Source organism: Heterocephalus glaber, unplaced genomic scaffold (assembly GCF_053883595.1).
Source record: "Heterocephalus glaber isolate CG9 unplaced genomic scaffold, H.glaber_assembly_v1.0 deba00001444, whole genome shotgun sequence".
Taxonomy (NCBI): domain Eukaryota; kingdom Metazoa; phylum Chordata; class Mammalia; order Rodentia; family Bathyergidae; genus Heterocephalus; species Heterocephalus glaber.
The window spans coordinates 22,151,293-22,168,861 of NW_028258297.1; the positions used below are offsets into that span (position 1 = coordinate 22,151,293).

A 17,569-nucleotide genomic window follows, 5' to 3' on the forward strand; every position below is an offset into this window, starting at 1 on the left:
CCTTCACCATCACTAAGGTCACTGATGAAATTCGAAACTGATCTTCCCCCTGCAGTTTCGTGAAGATGATCGGGGATGCAGGGGAGGCTGGAAGGGGTGGTGAGCAGACACACAGAGAGGCCCCGAGCCTGCTGGCAGCAGATACAGGAAAGCCCGTGACAGCCACATTGCCACAGGGAGGCAGCAGCTTGTGTTTACTTTCAGCTCCGAATGTTTTCCTCTGTTTTTCTATACCATCACCTCTTATTTCTCAGGAAGAGGCACAAAGTCACAGGCTCCACAATGCCACCAATAGCCATTTTGACAGTATTCATGTCACAATACACAATCATGTACTGTAATTATACAAAATTCAAAGAATCAAATGTTGCTACTTACACAGGTTAAAAATGAAACTGACAACCAAAAAGAAAACAAACCCATAAGACATCTCTGTGGGAATCCAGAGAGATGCTCGACAAAATTACGAAAGAAGGTAGCCAAAGAATTGTCCCAGCATGCTGAAGTTCATTGCTGTAACTTCACCAACTCCCAGTTCTTCAGAGGAAAGAAAGTGCTTTTTCACAGCCTATAGTTTCTCAGAGAAGTAGCGCTCACACATATGTGGGTCAACAGAAAAAGAAATGCAAACTCTAGGCACCAAGACTGCTCAGACAGCAACGGAGTTTAGGGTCAGACTTGAAACTCTTCTGAACCAGATCTGGTTTCTTGAAAAGGACCCGGGCACTGAATTCAGTCCAAAAGGACCTCAGAAGAAACACTCAACAGGTAATAAGGAAGAAAACCATTAAGAACTAGAATAATTAAGACAAATGTTTTTTCTACTCTACTTTTGAAGTACAGCTTTTCATATTTGGAGTACGCAGTTGATCTGTGGGTAAAGCCCTTCTCTCCTCCCCATCCACCTCCATTTCTGATCCAGTAGTTTCAAGGTTGGAATATACATAGTTGCTTCACTTCCTTTGAAGTACAATGATCATTTCCTTGTGTGTGGCCATGCCTCTTTTAAATAATGAGGTATAATTTGACGCTAACAATGCCTGTTCCTTCCTGGGCTATGGGGTTGATCATTGGTGTGGGCAGAAAACAGTTCAACTTTCTGATAAAATCACACATGTACAAAAATTATTGCACTTAAAACAAAACAAAACAAACAAAAAAATTCAGCCCAACCAGCAGAGGGCCAACCAAACTCTTCAGAAGTTTCGTACTCCCCACCCTTCACAGAGCGTGCCAACATTTCTGATGTCCTGTTGAATTTGCTCCATTAAATGTCCAGAAGTGAGAGTCCAAAAGACACTGTAGGCTCTTTAAGGCTAAGTCTTCCCAGTGCTTCTGTGAGATAAATTATCTCCTTGGCCACATACTACAAAGCAGGGGCTCATTTTAGCTGAATGACTAGTAGGGGCCCCCCAAATTCTGGAAGCAAGGCCGGATGAGTGAAGATCATGTCCTCTCCTGTGAATGAGAGAGAGAGAAAGACAGTCAGTGGGCTGGGGTCTCCTCCACCTTCTTCCTGCTCTAACACCTGCTCTCCCTACACTCAACCCCACAACTCCTATGGATGGGAATTTATCAGCTGTGTGACTCTGTTCTGTGGGGCTGAATGTCCTTCTACCTGCAAACTTTTCTCTGTCGGTGCTTCCTTATCCTTTACCTTTTCTGCTCACTTTTGATGGTCTTTCTTATCGATGCGGAAGTACAATGGATGGGTGGAGATGTACACTACCAACTTATCCAGCTGCTATTGACTCATATGCTTCCTATTCTGTCTTATTCTTCCCACAATGCACCACTGCCTTCTCCCCACTCTGTGAATGGCTACTTTGTTTATGGAGCTAAATGCCTAGTTTGCTTACCTCGGCCAAGCTTACTTACTCCTCCAAAATATGATCTCTTAATCAAAATTTGAGTACAGGGCTTTGGATGTTTTCATTTTCAACTATGTGCTCCCCAAATGAGTGAGAGCAAGGCATTTTTAGACTCCACCATTCTGAGATTCCATTGTTTATTATTATTATTATTTTTGGAGTGTCCACTCCAGGTCATGTCTCTTCTGTAATCCTTTAGGATCCTTTTAATCGGTAAAATGTTTGCACAAAATATCTAACTAGATAGTGTTGGATAGTAGTTTCCCTATAGTGCAGGCACAGATCCAATATCAGAATGATTTAAGGTTCTGGGTAGAGGGAATAGAAGTCAAATCATTATGAGTTGTAGAAGCTACTTGTGATAGTTTCAAACTGGAATGGCCCCTGGAATCTCATTTATTGAAGACTTGGTCCCCAGGAGGTGGCATTACTTTAGGAAGTGGGTTCGTTGGAGGAAACAGTCATGATGACATGCTTTTTAAAGGGTATACTGGGATGCTAGCCCCTTCCTCTCTCTCTTCCTCTGCTTCCTGACCTCCATAATATGAGAGGCCTTCTCTCCCACATGCTCCTCCCTCCTTGGTATTCTGTCTCCTCACAGACCTAAAAGTGATTGGGCGAACCATGGACCAAAACCCTGAGCCAAAAGAAATCTTACCTCCGCTTAAGAAGTTTACTTCGACTATTATGTCACAGCAACGGAAAACTAATGCACTCCTGCTTATTGCTACCACCAAGCAGGTATATGAAGCTCCAAGACCTGCTGTGGGATTGTTCTCCCCCACGGTCACCCCTGAGGGGTCAAGAGTTTGCACAGAGAGACGAGTGCAAAGCCAATGCAAATGGCTCCCTCAGCCTTTGCACGGTCCCATCATGCCCCGCTGTTCTCAGACAGAACACCCGCATGGGCTCTTCTCTACTTACCGCTCCGGGTTCAAAACTAGGACTTGCTGACGTTCTCATAGATCACATCACTGATGCAAAACTGCTGCTTCTTCTTCATCCACATCAGCTGCACACACTGGTGGATGAAAATGTACTGCTCCTGGAGCAACAAAGGGCACACGTGTTTCAGAGTAATCAACTTTTGTGCAGCTACAGTGTGTGCAAAGATGAAATATTTGAATACTGTGACAGTTTTAATGACTAGGAGCTGGTGTAAAAGGAAGTCATTTTCATCACTGATGGAGATTATTCTGTAACTAGAAAATCCAAGATAATCAAACTGTAAAGGGATTGTTATTAATAACAACGCTTAGAGCACTACTACTTTTTGTTGTTTTACAGTGGAATGTCTTTCCTCAAATTCATTGAAGTATATTAAACAAAAAGTGTATATTTTTAAGGTGTATAATGTAGTGATCTGATATACATTGTGAAATGATTATCACAGACTAATTACCACCTGCATCATCTGATCCAATTACTTTTTGTAGCTGTTATTTGAGAACACTTAAGATCTACTCTCTTAACAAATTTCAAGCACACAATACAGTATGATTAGGTAAAGTTACCATGAAATACATTGGATCATCACTACATAATGCTAAAGACAACGAATATTGAATTAATAAGTCACAGTAGTGCTTTGAAAAAGAGCAAAATAAATTTCAGGAAGTTTAATAAGTTAAATGAAAACAGAGAGGAAAATATAGGTTAATTATGGTTTAATTAGTTGAAGGAAGGAATTTCTAAAACTAAAAGCAAAGGAATAGATTATAAATAAAAATATTCAAACTACTGTGTGTAAAAAAATCATAAACAGAATGAAATAAAGGGTAAGCCAGGAACTAGAAGGGAAAATATTTTCCAAAATTATAGCAAAATGTCAATAACTTAATTTTTTAGAAGCCATACAAGTCAGTAACACATGCAAATAAACAAAATGAGTATAGTCCTTCAACCACTAGACCAAATATTCCTAAAGAAAAGGAACCATTTTTTTATTATTAACGACTAGCACTTAGGTTGTGCTTATTAAATGACTTTGCAGTAAAGTGAGGAAATATTGAAACATGTGCTAAAAATGAACACTTAGTTTTCATCTATGAAGTACACAAAGCTAGAAAGGGAAAAATAACATTCAATGATGACTTGAGTTTGTTGAGTCTTCACTTCATATCATTAGTGGGGGTAAAGTGTTTATTAGAGCACTGAAAATGGTGTGGACACAGAATAGTAAAAAGTGGAAAACTGCAATTTAATATTCTATAAAAAGGAGAGTGGTTTAAATAAACAATGGTGTGTCTATAATGAAACATTAGTCCTTAAAATGAGATTTATAAGCATTAGGAGATTTGTTCTTTATACATAGTAAAGTACTAAGTGAAAAATTAGCACATATAAATACATACACATAGGTATATATTTGCATACTTATATGATTTTCACAACATTGTGCTCACATGCCACATACATATGAGTATAACTGTATGAAAGTTACACTTGAATAAAATACTAAGGATACTTGTGTCATGAAGTAAGGGTAATTGCACACCCTTTCTCCTTTTTTTTTATTTCCCAGTTTCTCTATAAGTAGTACCATTAGACATAATCTGAGATGTAATCTCCAAATAAGATCCCGTCCAGATGCCCAAAGACTTTAAGAAAGCTTTTATACAACAGCTTTGTACAAAGGATAAAACAAACACTTCAACCCTCCTCACTAGATTGGCCCCTCACCTACTCCATATATATTTTTTTGTATTAAATTCTTTTATTGGTACATTGTAGGTATACAACACAATTACATTTCTCATTGGGAATTGTACCTTTACATAACGCATCTTGGTTCTTATTTTTTCCCCATTCCTAGCCCTCCCTTCACGCCCTCCATCCTTCCCTATTTACAAAGACTTTATTTCCATTTTTTCTATTTCTCATCATTTGTCCTTTCCCTTCTTTCCTTTCTCCTGCCCCTCCCACTACCCCTACCCCTTTGGGCCTTTCTTCCTATTTTACATTATCGATTATTCATTCTAATCATTGGTACATTTTAGGTATATAATATAATGACATTCATCATTGGAAATTTGCACCTTTACATAGTCTCTCTTGGTTCTTATTTTTCACCCTTGCCCAGCCCTCCCTTCAACCCGTCCAGTCCTCCCTATTTACAAAGATTTTGTTCCTATATTTCCATTTTCTCATATTAATCCCATTCCCTTCTATCCTTTCCCCTAGCCCTCCCACTCCTCCCCTTTGCCCCTTTTCTTCCTATTTCACATGACCTATTATACATTTAGTCCTTATTTACACTTTCAGTTTCTTACACCAGAGAAACTATTCGGTATTTACACATGTGTGCCCTATTTATTTCACTTAAGAGTATCGCCTCAATGTGCATCCACTTGTCTACTCCATATTTTTTGCAAGCTTGGCAGGAAACATCTTCCTCGAGTTGGGACAGCACTCACTGTACCAATAACTGAGCGACCCTTGTGGTCCTCACATGCCACTCCCTTGTTTCTGGTGTTATGGCAGCACCGGAAATAAAGAAGACCAACACTGTCTCACTTTATAACCACCCAGTGGAGGAAGCTTGTGTCAAACAAATTTTTAAAAGGCCAGAGGAAAAGTAAATGAAAGACTATTTTTGGACACATCCCTGAGAGTCCCTGGGAAATTGAAGCTGCCCGGGGGGCAGACAGTTTGCGGAAGGCAGAGCCCTAACTGACCTCCTGGGAGAGGCTATTAGAGGAAAACCAAACACAATATTTGGCATAGGTAGAAGGGAGCCCAAGAGAGGCGACAGCCACCCAGAGGTGGTAATTTTGCAGTTCCGAAGAACTCTAGATGCTGGTATTTGGCTTGTGAGTGCTTTGCCATTCCTGGGAACTGGGGTGTACATTTTAGAGAGGAGAAACGGGAGCTTGGAGAGGAGACGTAACAGGGGGTGTTGAGGGCCGAGCCTGAAGATGGCCCTTCATCTCCTTCATAGATTAGACCCCGGACGGCACAGCCCCAGGAGACACTTACATTGTATCCGTCCTATTCCCTTCCTGCACATGCCCCAAGCACAGAACAATCACGCTACGTTCTATCTAAACCACGTAGCACTATTTGTCCCGCCTTCTCTTCCTGTTTGCCTTCCACTATAAATAAAGAGGGTGCGGTGCTCCAGGCGGTCATTACTCCCGACAAGCTATGGCTCCACCTGGTCCCAAACTTCAAGAATAACCTTGGTCTCTTCATCATCTTTTCTTCATCTCCCATGGCTCTCCCCGGTTTCAGACCCTACACCGTGCAGAGCAGAGAGAGGCTGAGACCCAGTCTTTCTCCCGGTCTGGCGCTCTGTAAGCGGCCCCTGCTCTGGTCTGGTCCCAGGAGAAAGTGGAGGAGGGCAGGTGGACACAGAGCACACAGCCTGCGGTGACCATGTGGGACACAGGCACCGGGGACATGGCGGATCCGATCAGTCCCTTCTGCCATCTATAGACTGAGGTGGAATCATGGGAAAGATTAGGAAATTAGAACCACAGATGGGCAGAAATGTGGGACTGAGTCCCGTGGTAGATTCTATACAAAACACAGAGTTCAACTGCAGCATGACTCTATCCTCTTACGATGTGTTACTCATTGTTACTTATTAACTCAGTAAATTAGAAGGCAACAGGATTTGAATGCGAATGGGCTGGAGGGTGTTGTCAGGTAAATCAACCTGTATTCAAAATAAAGGTTGAACCATGGTGAGCAGATAAGTGATGAAAAAATAAAGGTAAATGGACAAGGTATTCTAACAAAATTATCACAAATAAATAATCAGAACTGGAAAACATCATCGCAAAATCCTGAGCAGTTGAGAAAAACAGTAGTCTGGGGCCTCTGCCCTTTGCTGACTTTGCATTCCCCCCATGAAGTTCAGGGAAGGGAGATCATACTTTAAAAAGTGTTTCTGTGGAGATGTCAATCTGAAATATTGGCATAAACGAACAAGCAGGAGAGCTGAAATTTGGGGCAACAAAAGGAGAAAACTAAACATTTTCTTGGCTCTGTAGACCTGAAGAGAAACATTAATAGAATTGGAAATGTGAAGTAGAGTGGCTGGGAGAAGGTAGTTTTAAAAGAGGGATTAGGAATCTGAAGTTGGGAAAAGTAAGAAAGAGAACAGGCTATAATCAAAGTTATAAGAGGTATCAGTTAAGTGAAGGGGCAGACAATTTATCAAACCCAAGATACGGAAAAGGCTTTTGGTCCTTGAAAGCCTGGAGATTAATATACATAAAGGGGAGACTTAATCACATATTAGGATATAAATTTATGGACGTGAAAGTAAAAAATACCGACTAAGAAAACATTACTTAATCACTAGGTACCGGGCTTCCCTGGGAGACCACTGTAAACTCTGTAAACTCATGTTGAGAAGGTGATGTGCGTGTCCACAGCAATAAAGGAGACTCAGTGAAGAGCGGAGCCAGAGAGAGCAGCCAGAGCTCCAAGCTTTTTGAGTTTTGCTGACCTCTAGTGGTGCTCGGTAGGAAGAGCAAGAGACAAAGAACAAGGTGCACCCCCCCCCCCCATTAACTTAATTGGTACATTTTAGGCATACATTATGATCACATTCATCATTGGGAATTTGTACTGCTACATGATATATCTTAATTCTTGTTTTTTCCCCATTCCCCTGCCCTCCTTTCAACCCCGCCACTCCTCCCTATTTACAAAGGGTTCGTTTCGGTTTTTTCCTTATTTTCTCACATTTCTTCTTTCCCTTCTTTCCTTTCCCCACCCCCCCCTTCCCATTCCCCTTTGTACCTCTGCTTCCTATTTCATATTATCTATTATACATTTCGGTCCTCATTTGGACTTTTAGTTTCTCACACCAGACAATTCGGTATTTACATGTGTGTCCTGTTTATTTCACTTAAGAGTGTGGCCTCAATGTGCATCCATTTAGCTACAAATGACTCTAGTTTATCTTTCTTTATGGCTGAGTAGTACTCCATTTTATAAAAATACCACCTCTTCTTTATCCAGTCTCCAGTTGATGGGCAATTGGGGTGTTTCCAAGCTTTGGCTATTACAAACTGTGCCGCTATATACATAGGTGTGCATATATCGCTGTGGTATGATTCTTTTAATTCCTTTGGGAAGATCCCCAGCAGGGGAATAGCTGGGTCAAATGGGACCTCTAATCCTAGTTTTCAAGGTATTGTTTAAATCTGTAGTAAAAGAAGTCAGGCCAGGGTATGTTCTGTTCTGCAATGTTCCTCCCAAACACACTCCTCCAGGATAAGAATTATTGTTCGCCTGAACGAAGTCAGTAAATCGCAAGCCCTGCTGGGTGCCTGGGATTATGAGCAATCGCCTGTACTTCTAGTGCTGTCACAGCTGGCTGTGGCTGCACAGCCAGACCAGGTGCGATGCAAGGCCTCCAGGGAGGGGATGCCTCAGGTTATTAGAGTAACACATCCTTTCCTTTGCATGAAGGGATCCATGAGCAGTGCTGGTAGATTTGGAGGTCATGGGGGGTGGAAATCTTTAAAATCAGTCCAAAGGAATATATTCAGCCTATGGGGTCATCATCAACAATGAACCAGGACAGAAGCCACATGGAGAAAGAACGAGGGCAAACAATCCTAGCAGCGCTGCATTTCCTTCATAAATTAAATCCCTTCATTCTACACAGTGTCCACTTGGTGGCGCTGGCTCAAATAGGCTGTTACTTTCAACTAGCTCTAGCCTTGGTTCATATCCACGTGCTCTGGATTACCAGAGCATAGGCGACACCAGCAAAAATACCATCACTGTGCACTTTCTAGAGGCTGATATCTTTTTTTTTTTTTACTTTGTACCAGTTTAAACACACATAATGGCAAGATGGGAAAGGCAGATGAAAAATGAATTGTGACAGTTGTTTTGAGTCATGAAGTGGAATCATGGTAAGTTTTTCAGTCAGGGGCATGTGAAAGTACATATTTATTGCATGCTTACCTCCGTCTGTACCATAGACATCCGGTATGACCTCATTTCTGATACCAGCCCTAATATGTCCACAAACTCGTGATCCCGAATGTGCTGTAAGAGCCTGTCTAGGGCTATGAAGGTCCCCGTTCGCCCGACACCAGCGCTGCAGAAGAAGGTTCAGACTGCATGTTAGATGGGTGAAAGCAAACTGGGGGTTTCTTAAAAAATAAAAACAAAAACTGCAGGTAGCGTCATTGTGAAGGGGACCAAACTTCTGATGATGTTTTCCACCAAACTGAGTTTTAGAATGCAGTTGTGGTTGGAGCCCTTCTGATGTCACTTTTCTGACCATCCCTGCTCCTTCCCTTGAGGGGGGTAGGGCTCTGCACCTCCTTAGCCTCCACACACTTCCGGGCTCTCTGTCTCTGAAGAAAAGCAATGGCTCCACACTGAATGTCCTAGACAGTTGGTCCCTGTCCTCAAAGAGCTGATACACATAACAGTGTCCTGTCTTATGAATAAACCTCCGAGTTCATTCCCCACACCCACTCAGAAGTCTAATTGACATGTCCACACCCTGTCTCTAGCTCTGGGATCATAGCTATCTGTGTATCTTCACCCCTAAGTACAGTTCACCATCACAGCACAAATCCCCCTCCCATGAGTCCTGGGCCTGCTGCAATCTACCAGAGATCGTTTAGGTAGTTAGTTGCTTTGTAATCAAATTAAATACTTGGGTCCAGGCTCATCCAGTTCCCCAAGTCCAGTCCCCACAGGTCGAGGTGGACTCACACGGGCCAGCTAACTGCCCACTCCACGCCTAGCTCTACATTAAAGCCAGCTCTTTTCTTCCAATCATCCACAGGAATGAAGAGCCAAATGATCCCAAACTCTGAATTATATGAAACGTTGGGAAAAACAGAAAGTTGAAGCCAATTTATATGAGACATGATTGGAACATAGAGTGGACATTTAAATTTTAAAAATGTATGGCAGTAAACACAAGTATCCATAATTCTCGTCCCTTTCTGAGACCATTCTGGAATTCTTCTTTATTGAGTCTTTAGTTGTCCTGTTGTAGCTTCCTCAAAGTCCTAAATTAACTGAAAACATTCAACTTTCATGATCATTTTGACTTTGGGAAAAGCCAAAATTCACATAGTGCCAGATCCGGTGAACAAGGTGGGTGAAGAAACAGTGGAAGTTTGTATGAGCCTGCCTCTCTGTTGGCTAGCACTCAGCAGCAGCAGCATTCACTGTATTTTTGATCACACCTTGTAAAGACAGTCATAAAAGACTTCCAGGGATGCTTTAGAAAGTAACAAGAATGATGGGATGTTTTCAAAGAGAGAAGGAATATTACATTTTTTAAAAAAAGAAATTTAAACGTTCACCATATATCTCGATCATACCTTACATATGGAATTTGTTAGGAGAAGAATCCAACATTAAGATCCTTGCGTTCAGAGCCTAGTTTGCTTTTTTCTGCTAGACAACTCTTCCCTTCCAGAACTTCTCAGATAAAATGATGCCACCATGTGAGGACCTGTAAAATCTCATCCAGAGCTGTACTGCTAAGTGCTGTGAAAGGGATGCAAGAGTTTGACCCATGGCTGAGCCCCTTTATTGTCTTGGAAAGAATCATTTTGAGAAGAGATAATCTCAGTTGCTAAAGCATAGCTTTTAAACTGTGAGAGCCTATGGTGAGCTGACAGCAATGATATCTTCTCTAAGCAGACACCTGGCTTGTGTAGCTCCCCTCTTCCCCAACACACACTCACACTCACACACACACACAACCTAGCCATTCTAATTCACTAAGGCCAACATGTTACATCTTGGATTATAGATTTTATAGATTTATCTGCCCAGGTTGGCTTGGCTGCCAATGCTTCCCTTAACATCTTTCTCCCACTCGGACCCTTTGATATGCAGCCAGATAGTATTTATGTCTCCTGATCTTTTGAGTTACACTGTGTCACAGGGATAGCTTGTGAAGGAGCTGTGTTCACTTAGTGAGAAGGGAAGATTACATCCAAAGGTAGTGCCTTTCCTACATGGAATTAGTGTGGACTTCCACACTAATCCCCTTTCCTTCTAGCTGTCTCAAAACTTAGACACAATACTGAAGAACAACCATGGCAAGCATGTTTCTCTTTGTATGTTGAATATTTTTATTTTTCTTTCATCTTGCTTTTATGTCTACTTATATAATTTTAAGCTCTGGAAAATTATTTATAATTTTACCTTGTATTTATGCAGGTTATAAGCGTTCAGAATCCTTGATGGACAAGAATAATAACACATAATAGTTCAGGCATGGCCCTTGGAGACCCACATACCTAGCTTTGCATCTTACTTCCTCTATCTTCCAATTGTGGGAATCTGTGTGAATTCCTTAATTTTGCTACCCCTCAGATTTGTTTTCTTCTGCAAATTGAAATAATACCTATCTCATAAGCTATAGTTATAGTATTCATATTATAAGTAAATCATGTACATAATAAAGATGTTAATTAACCACAGATTTTAAAAATCCTAATTCATTTATGATTAAATTTTATTAGAGTTTTATGGCATAATGGGATATTTCTTTTATTTAAAAACAGACAGAAAATCCCTTGATGTGTGACAGGAAATGTCCCGGATAAGGTTACCTGCAGTGTGACACGAAATGCCCCGATGAGGTTACCTGCAGTGAATGATCATGGGGCCTTTGCTCTTGGCTGCCTGCTGGCGGACCATGTGTACGAAGTGTAGGATGCTCTCGGCAGCATTGGCTGTGGGTACTCCGTGGTCAGGCCAGGCCGTGTAATTAAAATGCATCACATTCTGCATCTCATCTGCCTTTGGGGAAAAAAGCCAAAAACAAGCATTAATCTCTCAGTCCTCTGTCAGCATTGCCCAGGCCTCCACTAAAGCCCACAAGTGAATGGGACAAGATGGAAGGACCACATTCCATCCTGGTCGGTACACTTCTCTTTCCATCTCTGGAAAGAGCTGGAATAAAATTCTGGCTGGCATAAAATTGATCTTGAAAAATAACACTAATTGGATAAAGCTTCAAAAAGGAGAACAGATATGCTAATCTGTGCCTGTATAGTTAGGGGCAAGAGTTTAAGGAGATCAGGGTTTGCATAATGACTCTGCCATTTAGAAGCTCTTGGCAGTGAAATGTGCACTCTGGAAGGTACCCTTGGTACCCTACTTAGATCCCTTCACTAGCCTGGTGCACCCCAGCTGCTGCTAATGGCACATCTGTTCCCCTTTTCTGAGTGTTGTTCTCCACTATAGTGAGCTACCCTGGTGGATAATGCCAAGAGGTTGATTTTCCTGCTGAAAACAGTCCACAGATCATACCTGACCTCTACCACAGCACAGAAGGAAGCTCCTCTATGGGCTACATAATGGGACCTCAAATAGCTAAAACTTGGAAGCAGCCCAACTGCCCATCAACTGGAGACTGGATAAAGAAGATGTGGGGTTTTAAAAAAATAAAATGGAGTATGACTCAGCCATAAAGAATTGAGAAACTAGAGACATCTATAGCTAAATGAGTGCACATTGAGGCCATACTCTTAAGTCAAATAAATAGGACACACATCTGTAAATATTGAATAGTTTCTCTGGTGTGAAAAACTAAAAGTGTAAATAAGGATCAAAATGTATAATTGATAATGTGGAATAGGAAGAAAAGGTCTAAAGGAGTAGGGGAAGTGGGAGGGGTAGGGGAAGGGAAAGAAGGGAAAAGAAAAAATATAAGAAAAGGAAAAAATGGAAACAAAATCTTTGTAAATAGGGAAGGGTGGAGGGGGGAGGGCAGGGAATGGGAAAAACATAAGAACCAAGATACATCATGTAAAGGTACAAGATCCCAATGATGAATGTAACTGTATTTTATACTGAAAATGTATCAATAAACTTAATGGAAAAAAATCTTTGAATCATAGTTCTGGTTGTACAAAAAAAAAAAAAAAAAAAAAAAAGAATGAGACCTCAGTATGGCGTTGTTCATGCTGTCTCGGTGGGATCTGCCTGAGGGAGACGCCAGTGAATCCCTAGCTCTGTGTGGCCTGTTCCCTCTGGTTGTGCTTCCCTGGACCCCTTACAAGTTACCCAACAATATACTTGACAACAATCACTTATGGAGATTCTCTGTCTTGGGTTTTGGTACTAGATGACCTGATCCAAGACAGACTTGTGAGCTTCAGTTTTCTCATAACTACAGCGAGCCTAATGTTACTGGAGTCGAGGGTCATTGTGCAGACTGAGTGTGGCTGTGTCTGAGGAAGGTGCTGGTTAGCTATTACTGCTACTGTTGCACAATTATTACCACTCGCCCAGTCATTTACATACTTGATTCTGAGAATCTTCAGGAAACAGGTCTATTTTAGATATTGATCCTGTTCATATTAACCCACCCATCAGATACATTATCTCCCTCTAACCTGAGTAAATATCAATTAGGACATGAGTCCTTCTAGATCAACTCCTCTTAATCTCCATTAATTTGGAAGAATAATTGATTCTTCTCTTGTCAACTGTCAGAAAAATTCTAAACCAAGGCTTACAAATGTCTGGTTGACCCCTCACCCCTCAAACTTGCTAAGGGACTATAATACCCTGAGAGGAAGAAATACTATATCCTAACTTGGGAGAATTTGGCTTGGTGATGAGTTTGGCAGTGACTTTAGAGTTAAAGCATACAGTTGTGCATCAAAGAGAAATTGTTAAATGCAAAATTGAATGGTCTTGAGCACAGCAAAATTTACATTTAAGTTAGTAAATGTATGAATAAAGTATATAAGTAAAATACATAAATAAATATAAGATTGGTATAAATAAAAATGTCATCACTTCAGATACACCAATTGTCCCCACACATTCCCAGAGACAGAATGCAGTGCCTTTCTGTCTCCGTTTAAGGGCTGCTTCTTAGACACCCAGGGCACAAAGGCTACAAAGATGCTGGCTACACTCACTGCTGTGTTTGAGAATGTCAAGAAGTAACGCATGTGTAGTGAATTGTCCAAAATAACAAACACTCAACACTGTGAGGATTTGAGGATACACAGTCACTAGATAATTTGGGTTTGCCAGAAAGGTTCACAAAAATGCCACATTCTAATCACATGTAAGACTTGGACAATATATATTTTGGTAGAGTTGACCTGAAAATGTATTCAGCTAAAATGTGTGTGGTACATAAAATCAGAGCTCACTAAATTGTCATAAGTCTCTGTACAGCCACAAGGCAGGAGTCTTAGAATTGCTTTCAGCCCTCCAGTTGAATAGCAAAATGCAAAGTCCCTGTAAACAAACATGATTTTGGCAATCTGAGTCTCCAGCTCTTAGTCAATTAATATAAAATTTCAAGCACTGGAAAGTGACAAGTTGTGTGCTATGGCCATTTCCTTCCTTTCTTTGTAAATGGGTAAACCCTTTTGGATTTTTCTTACTTAGCTAATCCCACATTTCTCTTACTCTGATTTCCTTATTTATAGAATTTTATCTTGTCATACTTGGAAACTTTACAAATAGTAATATGGAATGAATAAAGATAGGGCTACACACAATTGAAACAAATAGAAAAATATATTTGTTAGCACAGCACAGTGGTGGACGTAGCTCATTTTAGGAGCTCAGAATTCAGGTTGTGCATGCTTACAGCCAAATGGGGGCACTCTGGCACCAGAAGTTTGTAACCACTGTATGAATGCCTTATAAGCAAACATTATTATTCAGTGTTTTATTCCTGCTGCTTAAGCCCTTCACATGGTTGTCATTAAAAAACAGATCATCATTTATGACCAAAGACAAGAAACGCATTATTGGCCATGCAATGATCTATGTGCCTCTTCCCTGTTGAGGAAACAAGCATGGGAACAGACCTTTTTTGCACTCTTACTTTTTTCTCCCAGGTGCAAACCTAAGAAAGAGCAATTCTATTTTCTTTGGCAGTTTGCACTAGCTTTGTGGCTGAAACAACCAAAAAAGAAAGCTTAGTTCTAATGGCACTCGGACTGTGAACTATTTCCTCTTCTGCGAAGTCTGTTGACTTACATGGTGCTTTATTATTCTTGAAATAATTCATTTACTGATTTATTCGTTTCACAAAGATAGAGTACTTGCTTCTAAAACTCATAGTGTCCTGGAGGAGGCAGACACGAGGAGACAATGATAACCATATTGTGCTGTGATGGATTAGTATGTATGAGACTACAGAGGGAGGAAAGAGCTAATGGTTTCTAAGACCAGGGAAGGCTCCATAAATGACAGGATATTTGAGTGGGAAATGTACTTGAGTAGACATGTGCTTGGGGAACAAGGAAGAAAAGGGCAATTCAAAGGAGCAGAACACCATGAAACACAGTTGCTAACTGCTACTGGTTAATAAGTGATCAGTTTTTCAGTGGACCATATATGTGTGGTTCTATTTCTAGATTCTCTGTTTCATTCAAATGATCTATATGTCTTTCCTTACACCAACACTGCCTTGATTACTGTAGCTTTAGAAGACGTCTTAAAATTAGGTACTAAATGTCTTACAACACTGTTTTTCTTTCTAACTTTTCTAGGACCTTTGTACTCCTACATAACTTTTAAATTTCCATATCCAATTCTTCATTTATAGCAAGTATACATAGACCTGAATTTTTATATATACCTTGTGTTTTCTAATCCTGCTAAATTCAAGTACAAGTTCTAGGAGCTCCTAGAGATTTCTTAGTATTTTCTCTGTAGATGATCATTTCATCTACATATAAAGATTTTGCTTCTACCTTGCCAATCCTATCCTAGTTGTGTCATTTTATTGCCAGACTATTTTGGTGGGGACTAGGTTTCAAAGTTTAATGGATAGATAAAGAGTAAGCATATCTGCCCTTGTTCCCCACCTTAAGGAGAAAGCATTGCATCTTGTCCGTTCATATAAGGCGTTCTCGCTGGAAGTATGGAGTACATGTCTTTAATCTGTTGAGAAGGTTCTGTTCTACTTCCAGTCTCCTGATAGCTTTTGCCATGAACAGCTGTGGAATTTAGTCCAATACTTTTTCTCCAACAAGTGACAGGATCATATGGCTTTCTCCTTTCCTCTGTTAAAATGATGACTTTTGGGGGTGGATCTTCCAATGCTGAACCAGCACTGCCATCCCTATAACAAAACCACTTTCTACATCCTGCCAGATCTGACTTCCAATAGTTTGTTTTGTTAAACAAATTTCTATTTATGTTCATACTTTTTTCTTCTATTATCTTTATCCAGTTTTAGGATTAGCACAATGTTGAGTTCCTAAAATGAGGGGAGAAATGTTCTTTCTTTTTTCTGCTTTAATTGTTTGATATAATTTATCAGTTAAAATGTTTATGAGCCTGCTGTTGTCATATAGGTAGGTTTTCAAGCTAGGAATATACTTTCTTTAATAGGTGCTATTCAAATTTTATATTTCCTCCAGAGTTAGTTTCATTAATTTGTCTTCCAAGGTACTTCTTAGAAGTTGTCAAATTTATTTCAAAACAGATTTTTGAAATATGCTTTCTATATCCTTTTAAATTCTGTAAAATCTGTGGTAATGTCTCCTAGATGTTGATATTGTAATTTAAAAAATGTATAACTGATATTGTGTAACAGGAAGAAAAGGTCTTAAAGAGCAGGGGAAGTGGGAGGGGTAGGGGAAGGGAAAAAAGGGAAAGGAAAAAATATGAGAAGAGAAAAAAAACGGAAACAAAGTCTTTGCAAATAGGGAAGGGTGGAGGGGGTGAAGGGAGGGCAAGGGAAGGGAAAAAAAATAAGAACCAAGATACTCATGTAATGGTACAAGATCCCAATGATGAATGTAACTGTATTTTATACCTAAAATGTACCAATAAAATTAATGGGGAAAAAAAGTGTAAGTGATCAGTTTTTGTAATCATCAATAAAGGCATAGTTATCAATGCTCACGTTGTTACTGATATGGGCAGTGTTTCCATTATTTATACCAAGGGTCAACAAGCTCTTTCCGGAGAAAGGCAGATAGTAAGCTCATTGTTCTGGGTTGTGTCTGGATGTTCCTTCAAAGCCTCATGTGGTCATAGATGAAGCTTTTCTGAGGTGGCTGGATCTTAGGTGTGTGATGCTGGGATTAAGGGTATGTGATTACTAATTTAGTCCACTGATTAGTTTGGCAGAGTTCTGGGTGTGGATAATGGGAAGGCCTACTCTGGGTGTGGGTGGCACCACCCAAAGGGCAGGTAGCCTGGAAGGCATAAGAGGGAGAGGCAGGGTGCAGCTGCTGCTTTGGTATTTTGCTGCTTGGCTGCCTTCTGCCTACCATGAACTGTTTCTCTTCTGTGATGCCTCTCTGCTATGCCTCTGTGCCTTGAATACAGCCAATTATGAACTGAAACTTCTACAAACTGTTAGCAACAATAAACCTTTCTTCCTTTAACTTTGGGTGTTGGGTATTTTGTCTCAGCAACAAGAAAAGTAACTAACACAATTGAGCAGTTTGGGTTGCAGCTACTCAAGCTTGATGTCACTCAATAGCCATAGCCAATGCATAAACAAGGCCTGTGCTTCAATAAAGTATTCTTTATGGACACTGAAATTTGAATTTCACATAATTTATGTATGACATGTTCTTTAAATTTTTTCAGTTATTAAAAAGTATAGAAATCATTTGTGGGTCAATTTGTTCTGCAGACTGCAGTTTGCCGTCCCTAGTCTATACCATTAGGAAGGCTGTTTCTATTCAGGGAAGAACACATCAACATCAATGAGAGCTCTCCTATTAAATTCTGCCTTCAACAAC

The 17,569-nt window shown here is 40.4% G+C and overlaps 1 protein-coding gene across 3 annotated transcripts in view; it reads right to left on the minus strand.

The window, feature by feature from the left end:
• Positions 1-276: 276 nt before the first annotated feature.
• Positions 277-17,569, minus strand: part of Ptpro (protein tyrosine phosphatase receptor type O) — a 249,838-nt gene continuing 232,545 nt past the window's right edge. For all 3 annotated transcript variants that reach the window (XM_004845822.4, XM_021259146.2, XM_087214061.1), the window contains 4 exons: positions 11,470-11,624; positions 8,805-8,940; positions 2,796-2,916; positions 277-1,458 (listed from right to left, as the gene is read on the minus strand). In XM_004845822.4, the coding sequence (XP_004845879.2) occupies positions 2,812-2,916; positions 8,805-8,940; positions 11,470-11,624 (396 nt within the window). In that variant the 3' untranslated portion in view covers positions 277-1,458; positions 2,796-2,811. The remainder of the gene's footprint in view (positions 1,459-2,795; positions 2,917-8,804; positions 8,941-11,469; positions 11,625-17,569) is intronic.